At 35.1% G+C, this 14,266-nt stretch overlaps 1 protein-coding gene across 1 annotated transcript in view; it reads left to right on the forward strand.

Annotated features, from left to right (window-relative positions):
• The first annotated feature begins 11,899 nt into the window (after positions 1-11,899).
• Positions 11,900-14,266, forward strand: part of rgra (retinal G protein coupled receptor a) — a 29,543-nt gene continuing 27,176 nt past the window's right edge. Inside the window, exons 1-2 of the mRNA XM_062057603.1 lie at positions 11,900-12,277; positions 12,423-12,579. Of these exons, the coding sequence (XP_061913587.1) occupies positions 12,199-12,277; positions 12,423-12,579 (236 nt within the window). The 5' untranslated portion in view covers positions 11,900-12,198. The remainder of the gene's footprint in view (positions 12,278-12,422; positions 12,580-14,266) is intronic.

Below are 14,266 nucleotides of genomic sequence, written 5' to 3' on the forward strand. Positions count from 1 at the left end.
GCCTTTTCTTTGGCCCACCGCTATAATATAAAGGAAAAATATACTCCATGAAGGCTTCCCTATGTGCCGGTTTGACTGACGGTAAGTGGGTGGATAAACTCCCCTGGGTCATGCTGGGCCTCAAGTCCGCCTCCTAACAGGACCTGCGTGCCAAGATTGTGCTGCGAGTTCCGGGTGATTTCATTCCGGATGCCAGTACACCCTGGTCGGCGGCCAGGAGGCCACCAGGGCGTTCACACCCGACCCTACGTCACATCACGGCACCCCCCAGCCCGCGCTTGGCGGATTTAATTTTCTTCCGTCATGATGCCCCCCCTCTCCCTTCCACAATGGGCCATTTAAGGTTCTAAAATACGGGGATAAGAACCTGGTCGTGGACGTTGGAGGTAGTCCTGAGCCTGTCTCTAACGATAGGATTAAGCCGGCCCACATACTGTAAATGTTTTCAGGCCATTGGAATTGGGCCATGCCACGGCCGCTCCCCCATGCCCAACCCCCCTTGATCCAGTTGGGGTCCCATCAGCATCATTCCCCCCAGCCCTCATTGGAATTGGGCCATGCCACGGCCGCTCCCCCATGCCCAACCCCCCTTGATCCAGTTGGGGTCCCATCAGCATCATTCCCCCCAGCCCTCATTGGAATTGGGCCATGCCACGGCCGCTCCCCCATGCCCAATCCCCCTTGATCCAGTTGGGGTCCCATCAGCATCATTCCCCCCAGCCCGGGGGATTGTCCGGGTGAACCCGCCACCGCCCTCCCACTAACAACAGAAGAATAAGTGATTATTACATTTCAACAGAAGTGTGGATAGAACATGTTGAAACGGAAAATAACCAGATAGTACATTTTTTACAGCTTGTCCCTCATAATTTTGACAAAATAGAATCATTAATGACACAACATGTTACTGATTATGTCAGCAGACAAATTAGGAGCCTTTTTTTGCGTACTTAATAATAAAAGAAAAGTTGTCTGGTATGTTCACTATGGACTGGACTCTCACTATTATGCTATATCCACTATGGACTGGACTCTCACTATTATGCTAGATCCACTATGGACTGGACTCTCACTATTATGCTAGATCCACTATGGACTGGACTCTCACACTATTATGCTAGATCCACTATGGACTGGACTCTCACTATTATGCTAGATCCACTATGGACTGGACTCTCACACTATTATGCTAGATCCACTATGGACTGGACTCTCACTATTATGCTAGATCCACTATGGACTGGACTCTCACACTATTATGCTAGATCCACTATGGACTGGACTCTCACTATTATGCTAGATCCACTATGGACTGGACTCTCACACTATTATGCTAGATCCACTATGGACTGGACTCTCACACTATTATGCTAGATCCACTATGGACTGGACTCTCACACTATTATGCTAGATCCACTATGGACTGGACTCTCACACTATTATGCTAGATCCACTATGGACTGGACTCTCACACTATTATGCTAGATCCACTATGGACTGGACTCTCACACTATTATGCTAGATCCACTATGGACTGGACTCTCACACTATTATGTTAGATCCACTATGGACTGGACTCTCACACTATTATGCTAGATCCACTATGGACTGGACTCTCACTATTATGCTATATCCACTATGGACCGGACTCTCACTATTATGCTATATCCACTATGGACTGGACTCTCACTATTATGCTAGATCCACTATGGACTGGACTCTCACTATTATGCTAGATCCACTATGGACTGGACTCTCACACTATTATGCTAGATCCACTATGGACTGGACTCTCACTATTATGCTAGATCCACTATGGACTGGACTCTCACACTATTATGCTAGATCCACTATGGACTGGACTCTCACACTATTATGCTAGATCCACTATGGACTGGACTCTCACACTATTATGCTAGATCCACTATGGACTGGACTCTCACTATTATGCTAGATCCACTATGGACTGGACTCTCACACTATTATGCTAGATCCACTATGGACTGGACTCTCACACTATTATGCTAGATCCACTATGGACTGGACTCTCACACTATTATGCTAGATCCACTATGGACTGGACTCTCACACTATTATGCTAGATCCACTATGGACTGGACTCTCACACTATTATGCTAGATCCACTATGGACTGGACTCTCACACTATTATGTTAGATCCACTATGGACTGGACTCTCACACTATTATGCTAGATCCACTATGGACTGGACTCTCACACTATTATGCTAGATCCACTATGGACTGGACTCTCACACTATTATGCTAGGTCCACTATGGACTGGACTCTCACACTATTATGCTAGATCCACTATGGACTGGACTCTCACACTATTATGCTAGATCCACTATGGACTGGACTCTCACACTATTATGCTAGATCCACTATGGACTGGACTCTCACTATTATGCTAGATCCACTATGGACTGGACTCTCACACTATTATGCTAGATCCACTATGGACTGGACACTCACACTATTATGCTAGATCCACTATGGACTGGACTCTCACACTATTATGCTAGATCCACTATGGACTGGACTCTCACTATTATGCTAGATCCACTATGGACTGGACTCTCACACTATTATGTTAGATCCACTATGGACTGGACTCTCACACTATTATGTTAGATCCACTATGGACTGGACTCTCACACTATTATGCTAGATCCACTATGGACTGGACACTCACACTATTATGCTAGATCCACTATGGACTGGACTCTCACTATTATGCTAGATCCACTATGGACTGGACTCTCACTATTATGCTAGATCCACTATGGACTGGACTCTCACACTATTATGCTAGATCCACTCGACGTCCATTGCACCGGTCGTCCTGGGGGGTCCTCTCCAAGGTTTCTCATTGTCATCCCATTGGGTTGAGATTTTCCTTGCCCTGATGTGGGATCTGAGCCGAGGATGTCCTTGTGGCTTGTGCAGCCCTTTGAGACACTTGTGATTCAGGGCTGTATAAATAAACATTGATTGATTGATTGATTTTTGTTGCGCTTCGGTATCGGTTTCAAAATGTAAAATGCATGACTTTTTAAAACGCCGCTGTGTACACGGACGTAGGGAGAAGTACAGAGCGCCAATAAACCTTAAAGGCACTTCCTTTGCGTGCCGGCCCAGTCACATAATATCTACGGCTTTTCACACACACAAGTGAATGCAACGCATACTTGGTCAACAGCCATACAGGTCACACTGAGGGTGTCCGTATAAACAACTTTAACACTGATAAAAATCTGCGCCACACTGTGAACCCACACCAAACAAGAATGACAAACACATTTCGGCAGAACATCCGCACCGTAACACAACATAAACACAACAGAACAAATACCCAGAATCCCTTGCAGCACTAACTCTTCCGGGACGCTACAATATACTGTACAACCTTGTTACATTTGCATCCAGCGGGGCACCACAACAAATTTAGGCATAATAATGTGTAGAGATGTCCGATAATATCGGCAGGCCGATATTATCCGATAAATGCTTTAAAATGTAATATCGGAAATTATCTGTATCGCGGGGCTCTCCCTTAGAGATAGGGTGAGAAGCTCTGTCATCCGGGGGGAGCTCAAAGTAAAGCCGCTGCTCCTCCACATCGAGAGGAGCCAGATGAGGTGGTTCGGGCATCTGGTCAGGATGCCACCCGAACGCCTCCCTAGGGAGGTGTTTAGGGCACGTCCGACCGGTAGGAGGCCACAGGGAAGACCCAGGACACGTTGGGAAGACTATGTCTCCCGGCTGGCCTGGGAACGCCTCGGGATCCCCCGGGAAGAGCTGGACGAAGTGGCTGGGGAGAGGGAAGGCTGGGCTTCCCTGCTTAGGCTGCTGCCCCCGCGACCCAACCTCGGATAAGCGGAAGAAGATGGATGGATGGATGGATGGATGGTTTTTTTAGTATCGGTATCGGGTTGTTGTTTTTTTAATAAATCAACATAAAAAACACAACATACACTTACAATTAGTGCACCAACCCAAAAAACCTCCCTCCCCCATTTATACTCATTCACACAAAAGGGTTGTTTCTTTCTGTTATTAATATTCTGGTTCCTACATTATATATCAATATATATCAATACAGTCTGCAAGGGATACAGTCCGTAAGCACACATGATTGTGTGCGCTGCTGGTCCACTAATAGTACTATCCTTTAACAGTTAATTTTACTCATTTTCATTAATTACTAGTTTCTATGTAACTGTTTTTATATTGTTTTACTTTCTTTTTTATTCAAGAAAATGTTTTTAATGTATTTATCTTATTTTATTCTATTAATTTTTCTGAAAAGGACCTTATCTTCACCATACCTGGTTGTCCAAATTAGGCATAATGATGTGTTAATTCCACGACTGTATATGTCGGTATCGGTTGATATCGGTATCGGTAATTAAGAGTTGGATAATATTCGGAATATCGGATATCAGCAAAAAGCCATTATCGGACATCCCTAGTTTTTTTCCTTCCTTATTATGCATTTTCGGCCGGTGCGACTTATACTCCGGAGCGACTTATACTCCGAAAAATACGGTACAAAAAAAAACTACAATTTCATGTATTTTAGCAAAACAAAAACAAAATTTATTTTTTTATTACGTTTACCCAATCGACATGAAATTCGGCTAAATGTGCGGAAAAGTCAGAAGACCCCCAAAAAATGTTCACGTTTTTTATAGAGATGTCTTAGTCTTAGTTTAAATGCTTTAGAATGTAATATCGGAAATTATCGGTATCGTTTTTTTTATTATCGGTATCGTTTAAAAAAAAAAAAAATTTATTATTTATTTTTTTTATTAAATCAACATAAAAAACAGAAGATACACTTACAATTAGTGCACCAACCCAAAAAACCTCCCTCCACCATTTACATTTCTTTTTTGTTCAATAATTTTTTTTACATTTATTTTTCTTATTTTATTTTATTTATTTTTTTTTTAAAAGGACCTTATCTTCACCATACCTGGTTGTTCAAATTAGGCATAATAATGTGTTAATTCCACGACTGTATATATCGGTATCGGTTGATATCGATATCTGTAATTAAGAGTTGGACAATATTCGGAATATCGGATATCGGCAAAAAGCCATTATCGGACATCCCTAGTTTTTTTCCTTCCTTATTATGCATTTTCGGCCGGTGCGACTTATACCCCGGAGCGACTTATACTCCGAAAAATACGGTACTAAAAAAAACTACAATTTCATGTATTTTAGCAAAACAAAAAACATTTTTATTTTTGTATTACGTTTACCCAATCGACATGAAATTCGGCTAAATGTGCGGAAAAGTCAGAAGACCCCCAAAAAATGTTCACGTTTTTTATAGAGATGTCTTAGTCTTAGTTTAAATGCTTTAGAATGTAATATCGGAAATTATCTGAATGGTTTTTTTTAATTATTGGTATCTTTTAAAAAAATATATGTTTTTATTATTTTTATTAAATCAACATAAAAAACAGAAGATACACTTACAATTAGTGCACCAACCCAAAACACCTCCCTCCCCATTTACATTTCTTTTTTATTCAATAATTTTTTTTAATTTATTTTTCTTATTTTATTTATTTTTATTTTTTTTAAAAAGGACCTTATCTTCACCATACCTGGTTGTTCAAATTAGGCATAATAATGTGTTAATTCCACGACTGTATATATCGGTATCGGTTGATATCGATATCTGTAATTAAGAGTTGGACAATATTCGGAATATCGGATATCGGCAAAAAGCCATAATCGGACATCCCTAGTTTTTTTCCTTCCTTATTATGCATTTTCGGCCGGTGCGACTTATACTCCGGAGCGACTTATACTCCGAAAAATACAGTACTAAAAAAAACTACAATTTCATGTTTTTTAGCAAAACAAAAAACATTTTTATTTTTTTATTACGTTTACCCAATCGACATGAAATTCGGCTAAATGTGCGGAAAAGTCAGAAGACCCCCAAAAAATGTTCAAGTTTTTTATAGAGATGTCTTAGTCTTAGTTTAAATACTTTAGAATGTAATATCGGAAATTATCAGTATCGTTTTTTTTATTATCGGTATCGTTTAAAAAAAAAAAGTTTTTATTTTATTTATTTTTTTATTAAATCAACATAAAAAACAGAAGATACACTTACAATTAGTGCACCAACCCAAAAAAACTCCCTCCCCCATTTACATTTCTTTTTTATTCAATAATTTTTAAAAAAAAACATTTTATTTTTTTTTTTATTTTTTTTTTTTATTAAAAAGGACCTTATCTTCACCATACCTGGTTGTCCAAATTAGGCATAATAATGTGTTAATTCCACGACTGTATATATCCGTATCGGTTGATATCGGTATCGGTAATTAAGAGTTGGACAATATCAGAATATCGGATATCGGCAAAAAGCCATTATCGGACATCCCTAGTTTTTTTCCTTCCTTATTATGCATTTTCGGCCGGTGCGACTTATACTCCGGAGCGATTTAAAGTCCGAAAAATACGGTACTAAAAAAAACTACAATTTCATGTTTTTTAGCAAAACAAAAAACATTTTTATTTTTTTATTACGTTTACCCAATCGACATGAAATTCGGCTAAATGTGCGGAAAAGTCAGAAGACCCCCAAAAAATGTTCAAGTTTTTTATAGAGATGTCTTAGTCTTAGTTTAAATACTTTAGAATGTAATATCGGAAATTATCAGTATCGTTTTTTTTATTATCGGTATCGTTTAAAAAAAAAATGTTTTTATTTTATTTATTTTTTTATTAAATCAACATAAAAAACAGAAGATACACTTACAATTAGTGCACCAACCCAAAAAAACTCCCTCCCCCATTTACATTTCTTTTTTATTCAATAATTTAAAAAAAATAAAAAAAATTATTTTTTTTTATTTTTTATTTTTATTAAAAAGGACCTTATCTTCACCATACCTGGTTGTCCAAATTAGGCATAATAATGTGTTAATTCCACGACTGTATATATCCGTATTGGTTGATATCGGTATCGGTAATTAAGAGTTGGACAATATCAGAATATCGGATATCGGCAAAAAGCCATTATCGGACATCCCTAGTTTTTTTCCTTCCTTATTATGCATTTTCGGCCGGTGCGACTTATACTCCGGAGCGATTTAAAGTCCGAAAAATACGGTACTAAAAAAAACTACAATTTCATGTATTTTACCAAAACAAAACAAAAAATTATTTTTTTATTACGTTTACCCAATCGACATGAAATTCGGCTAAATGTGCGGAAAAGTCAGAAGACCCCCAAAAAATGTTCACGTTTTTTATATAGATGTCTTAGTCTTAGTTTAAATGCTTTAGAATGTAATATCGGAAATTATCGGTATCGGTTTTTTTATTATCAGTATCGTTTAAAAAAAAAATGTTTTTATTATTTTTTTATTTGTATTAAATCAACATAAAAAACAGAAGATATACTTACAATTAGTGCACCAACCCAAAAAAACTCCCTCCCCCATTTACATTTATTTTTTATTCAATAATTTTTTTTTAAATTTATTTTTCTTATTTTATTTTTATTTTTATTTTTTAAAAAGGACCTTATCTTCACCATACCTGGTTGTCCAAATTAGGCATAATAATGTGTTAATTCCACGACTGTATATATCCGTATCGGTTGATATCGGTATCGGTAATTAAGAGTTGGACAATATTCGGAATATCGGATATCGGCAAAAAGCCATTATCGGACATCCCTATTTTTCTTTCCTTCCTTATTATGCATTTTCGGCCGGAGCGACTTATACTCCGAAAAATACGGTACTAAAAAAAACTACAATTTCATGTATTTTAGCAAAACAAAAAAAAAAAATTTTTTTATTACGTTTACCCAATCGACATGAAATTCGGCTAAATGTGCGGAAAAGTCAGAAGACCCCCAAAAAATGTTCACGTTTTTTATATAGATGTCTTAGTCTTAGTTTAAATGCTTTAGAATGTAATATCGGAAATTATCTGTATCGTTTTTTTTATTATCGGTATCGTTTAAAAAAAAAAAAAGTTTTTATTATTTTTTAATTTTTATTAAATCAACATAAAAAACAGAAGATACACTTACAATTAGTGCACCAACCCAAAACTCCTCCCTCCCCCATTTACATTTCTTTTTTATTCAATAATTTTTTTTATTTATTTTTTTCTTATTTTATTTTATTTTATTTTTTTAAAAAGGACCTTATCTTCACCATACCTGGTTGTCCAAATTAGGCATAATAATGTGTTAATTCCACGACTGTATATATCCGTATCGGTTGATATCGGTATCTGTAATTAAGAGTTGGACAATATCATAATATCGGATATCGGCAAAAAGCCATTATCGGACATCACTAGTTTTTTTCCTTCCTTATTATGCATTTTCGGCCGGTGCAACTTATACTCCGGAGCGACTAAAACTCCGAAAAATACGGTACTAAAAAAAAATACAATTTCATGTATTTTAGCACAAAAAAAAAACATTTTTTTATATTACGTTTACCCAATCGACATGAAATACGGCTAAATGTGCGGAAAAGTCAGAAGACCCCCAAAAAATTTTCACGTTTTTTATATAGATGTCTTAGTCTTAGTTTAAATGCTTTAGAATGTAATATAGGAAATTATCAGTATCGTTTTTTTTATTATCGGTATCGTTTAAAAAAAAAAAGTTATTTTTTTGTTGTTTTTTTTTATTAAATCAACATAAAAAACAGAAGATACACTTACAATTAGTGCACCAACCCAAAAAACCTCCCTCCCCCATTTACATTTCTTTTTTATTCAATAATTTATTTATTTTATTTTTTTCTTATTTTATTTTATTTTATTTTTTTTAAAAGGACCTTATCTTCACCATACCTGGTTGTTCAAATTAGGCATAACAATGTGTTAATTCCACGACTGTATATATCGGTATCGGTTGATATCGATATCTGTAATTAAGAGTTGGACAATATTCGGAATATCGGATATCGGCAAAAAGCCATAATCGGACATCCCTAGTTTTTTTCCTTCCTTATTATGCATTTTCGGCCGGTGCGACTTATACTCCGGAGCGACTTATACTCCGAAAAATACGGTACTAAAAAAAACTACAATTTCATGTATTTTAGCAAAACAAAAAACATTTTTATTTTTTTATTACGTTTACCCAATCGACATAAAATTCAGCTAAATGTGCGGAAAAGTCAGAAGACCCCCAAAAAATGTTCACGTTTTTTATAGAGATGTCTTAGTCTTAGTTTAAATGCTTTAGAATGTAATATCGGAAATTATCGGAATTGTTTTTTTTATTATTGGTATCTTTTAAAAAATATATGTTTTTATTATTTTTATTAAATCAACATAAAAAACAGAAGATACACTTACAATTAGTGCACCAACCCAAAACACCTCCCTCCCCCATTTACATTTCTTTTTAATTCAATAATTTTTTTTAAATTTATTTTTCTTATTTTATTCTTTTTTTTTTTTTTTTTTAAAAGGACCTTATCTTCACCATACCTGGTTGTCCAATTTAGGCATAATAATGTGTTAATTCCACGACTGTATATATCCGTATCGGTTGATATCGGTATCGGTAATTAAGAGTTGGACAATATCAGAATATCGGATATCGGCAAAAAGCCATTATCGGACATCCCTATTTTTCTTTCCTTCCTTATTATGCATTTTCGGCCGGTACGACTTATACTCCGGACGACTTATACTCCGAAAAATACGGTACTAAAAAAAACTACAATTTCATGTATTTTAGCAAAACAAAACAAAAAAATATTTTTTTATTACGTTTACCCAATCGACATGAAATTCGGCTAAATGTGCGGAAAAGTCAGAAGACCCCCAAAAAATGTTCACGTTTTTTATAGAGATGTCTTAGTCTTAGTTTAAATGCTTTAGAATGTAATATCGGAAATTATCGGAATTGTTTTTTTTATTATTGGTATCTTTTAAAAAATATATGTTTTTATTATTTTTATTAAATCAACATAAAAAACAGAAGATACACTTACAATTAGTGCACCAACCCAAAACACCTCCCTCCCCCATTTACATTTCTTTTTAATTCAATAATTTTTTTTAAATTTATTTTTCTTATTTTATTCTTTTTTTTTTTTTTTTTTAAAGGGCCTTATCTTCACCATACCTGGTTGTCCAATTTAGGCATAATAATGTGTTAATTCCACGACTGTATATATCCGTATCGGTTGATATCGGTATCGGTAATTAAGAGTTGGACAATATCAGAATATCAGATATCGGCAAAAAGCCATTATCGGACATCCCTATTTTTCTTTCCTTCCTTATTATGCATTTTCGGCCGGTACGACTTATACTCCGGACGACTTATACTCCGAAAAATACGGTACTAAAAAAAACTACAATTTCATGTATTTTAGCAAAACAAAACAAAAAAATATTTTTTTATTACGTTTACCCAATCGACATGAAATTCGGCTAAATGTGCGGAAAAGTCAGAAGACCCCCAAAAAATGTTCACGTTTTTTATAGAGATGTCTTAGTCTTAGTTTAAATGCTTTAGAATGTGATATCGGAAATTATCGGAATTGTTTTTTTTATTATTGGTATCTTTTAAAAAATATATGTTTTTATTATTTTTATTAAATCAACATAAAAAACAGAAGATACACTTACAATTAGTGCACCAACCCAAAACACCTCCCTCCCCCATTTACATTTCTTTTTAATTCAATAATTTTTTTTAAATTTATTTTTCTTATTTTATTCATTTATTTTTATTTTTTTAAAAGGACCTTATCTTCACCATACCTGGTTGTCCAAATTAGGCATAATAATGTGTTAATTCCACGACTGTATATATCCGTATCGGTTGATATCGGTATCTGTAATTAAGAGTTGGACAATATCAGAATATCGGATATCGGCAAAAAGCCATTATCGGACATCCCTAGTTTTTTTCCTTCCTTATTATGCATTTTCGGCCGGTGCGACTTATACTCCGGAGCGACTTATACTCCAAAAAATACGGTACTAAAAAAAACTACAATTTCATGTATTTTAGCAAAACAAAAACAAACATTTTTTTTTATTACGTTTACCCAATCGACATGAAATTCGGCTAAATGTGCGGAAAAGTCAGAAGACCCCCAAAAATGTTCACGTTTTTTATATAGATGTCTTAGTCTTAGTTTAAATGCTTTAGAATGTAATATCGGAAATTATCGGTATCGTTTTTTTTATTATCGGTATCGTTTAAAAAAAAAAAGTTTTTATTATTTTTTAATTTTTATTAAATCAACATAAAAAACAGAAGATACACTTACAATTAGTGCACCAACCCAAAAAACCTCCCTCCCCCATTTACATTTCTTTTTTATTCAATTTTTTTTTTTTTCTTATTTTATTTTATTTATTTTTTTTTTAAAGGACCTTATCTTCACCATACCTGTTTGTCCAAATTAGGCATAATAATGTGTTAATTCCACGACTGTATATATCGGTATCGGTTGATATCGGTATCTGTAATTAAGAGTTGGACAATATTCGGAAAAAGCCATTATCGGATATCCCTAATAATGTATTAATTCCATGACTGTATGTATCGGAATCGGTAATTAAGAGTTGGACAATATCGGGATATCGGCAAAAAAGCCATTATCGGACATCTCTAGACGCAACAATTCATATGTGAGTCAAGGCAGGTGGCCAAATACTTTTGAAATTACGTCTGCTAATGTTGGACGTAAGTGCACACCTGTTGTGTGCATGCATGCAGTCTGCAGACAGGGGTTTCGTCATCTGACATCATCCTCCTCCTCCTCCTCCTCCTCCTCATCCTCTGCATCCTCACACACACACATATACACACACACACACACACACACACACACACACACGGACGCAACAAAAGGCTCGTTGTCCGACTAATTGCAGGGACTTTGCGGGGCAAATACGCTTGAGCCCATAAGAGTTGTGCAGGTTTTAAGACATTCCTGCGCGGATTGGGGCGACAGAAAGCGAGGGGTGGTGGCTTTTACATAATGAAGTGCGTGATTTTCACGTGAAATGGCCCTTTAAAAAGCCGGAGTCCTCCAATCAGGCCGCGGCGCGTCGTAAACAAGCCAGGAGAGAGAAGCGTGCGTGTGCGTGTTTGTTGTTATTGTTGTTGTCGTTGTTGGGAGCGAACGGCTGCAAGGATGGTCTCGTCGTACCCGTTACCGGAGGGCTTCTCCGAGTTGGACGTCTTCTCCCTGGGGTCGTGTCTACTTGTCGAGGGTGAGTCTTTCGGAATGCGCACCCTTTCTGCACATTTTGTTTACCTAACGCCATCCATGCCAACGCAAGTCTGTTTCTTGCATTGTGCGCAATGACGCATGCGTCCAAATGTGTTTATTGAACAGTCCGTCCTCCCTCCTTTCAGGTCTGCTGGGGATCCTCCTCAACGCGGTCACCATCGCGGCGTTCCTCAAAGTGAGGGAGCTGAGGACCCCCAGCAATTTCCTGGTGTTCAGTCTGGCCATGGCCGACATGGGCATCTCCATGAACGCCACGGTGGCAGCTTTCTCCAGCTTCCTCAGGTAAAAAAAAAAAAAAAAAAAAAAGATGCATTCAAGTCCCGACCACGCCCACATGGCCAAGATACTTTTATAATATATTAGAGCGATAATTGGAAATGTCAAGGAAAAAAAAAAGGAAAAAAACGTGAACATTTTTGGGGGGTCTTCTGACTTTTCCGCACATTTAGCCGAATTTCATGTCGATTGGGTAAATGCAATTTTAAAAACTTTTTTTTAATTTTTGTATTTTTTTTTCTAAAATACAAGAAATTTTAGTTTTTTTGAGTAACTTAGTCTCAGAAAAGGCCAATTGTTTTTTTGTAAATATTAGTAAGTACTGCAATGTGCAATATTCCGCAAGACATTGATACAATAATGTTGATGTAAATGTATTTCCATATTCCAAACCAACTGTTAAAAAAAAACTCTCGATCTGTTGTTTCATGTCTCTGAAACGTATCATTGGACATTTGAATTATTTTTGTTTTTATCAAGGAACATATGTTTTGTTTTGTTTTTTTAATGTTAAATGAGCATTTACATACTGTATATGTCAAATTTATGTGTTAAAATGCAATTAATTATTTGCTCTGTCTGGGGAATAAAAAGATAAGTGAATGTTGTTTGGATTTGGGATGAAAAAAAACTTTAAGATGCATATAACACTTAAAAAAATAGACACATTTTTAAATATGTATTAAAAAAATGTGTACAAATATATGTTATACCAAAATATTTATGAATGTATTTTTATTCCAAAGAAACCAATTGCTTAAAAAAAAAACTTACCAAATGTGTCATTTTAAATGAAAATGTGTTTCTAAGTAAACCTTTTTTTTTTTTTTTTTAAATTTACAAAATGGGTATTTAAATATATCTACAAAACATATGTTAAAAAATTAATTAAAAAAAATGTTTAAAACTTTTTTTAAATTTTTGTATTTTTTTGGCTACAATACATGAAATTGTAGTTTTTTTGAGTAACTTAGTCTCAGAAAAGGCCAATTGTTTTTTTGTAAATATTAATAAGTACTGCAATGTGCAATATTCCGCAAGACATTGATACAATAATGTTGATGTATAAATGTATTTCCATATTCCAAACCAACTGTTAAAAAAAAACTCTCGATCTGTTGTTTCATGTCTCTGAAACGTATCATTGGACATTTGAATTATTTTTGTTTTTATCAAGGAACATATGTTTTGTATTTTTTTTTAAATGTTAAATGGGCATTTACATACTGTATATGTCAAATTTATGTGTTAAAATGCAATTCATTATTTGCTCTGTCTGGGGAATAAAAAGATAAGTGAATGTTGTTTGGATTTGGGATGGAAAAAAACTTGAAGATGCATATAACACTTAAAAAAATAGACACATTTAAAAAAAATTGTAGAAATATATGTTATACCAAAATATTTATGAATGTATTTTTATTCCAAACAAACCAATTGCTTAAAAAAAAAACTTACCAATTGTGTCATTTTAAATGAAAATGTGTTTCTAAGTAAACCTTTTTTTAATGTTTTTTTTTTTACAAAATGGGTATTTAAATATATCTACAAAACATATGTTAAAAAATTAATTTAAAAAAAAATGTTAAAAACTTTTTTTTAATTTTTGTATTTTTTTGGCTACAATACATGAAATTGTAGTTTTTTTGAGTAACTTAGTCTCAGAAAAGGCCAATTGTTTTTTGTAAATATT

Source organism: Entelurus aequoreus, linkage group LG09, assembly GCF_033978785.1.
Source record: "Entelurus aequoreus isolate RoL-2023_Sb linkage group LG09, RoL_Eaeq_v1.1, whole genome shotgun sequence".
Taxonomy (NCBI): Eukaryota; Metazoa; Chordata; class Actinopteri; order Syngnathiformes; family Syngnathidae; genus Entelurus; species Entelurus aequoreus.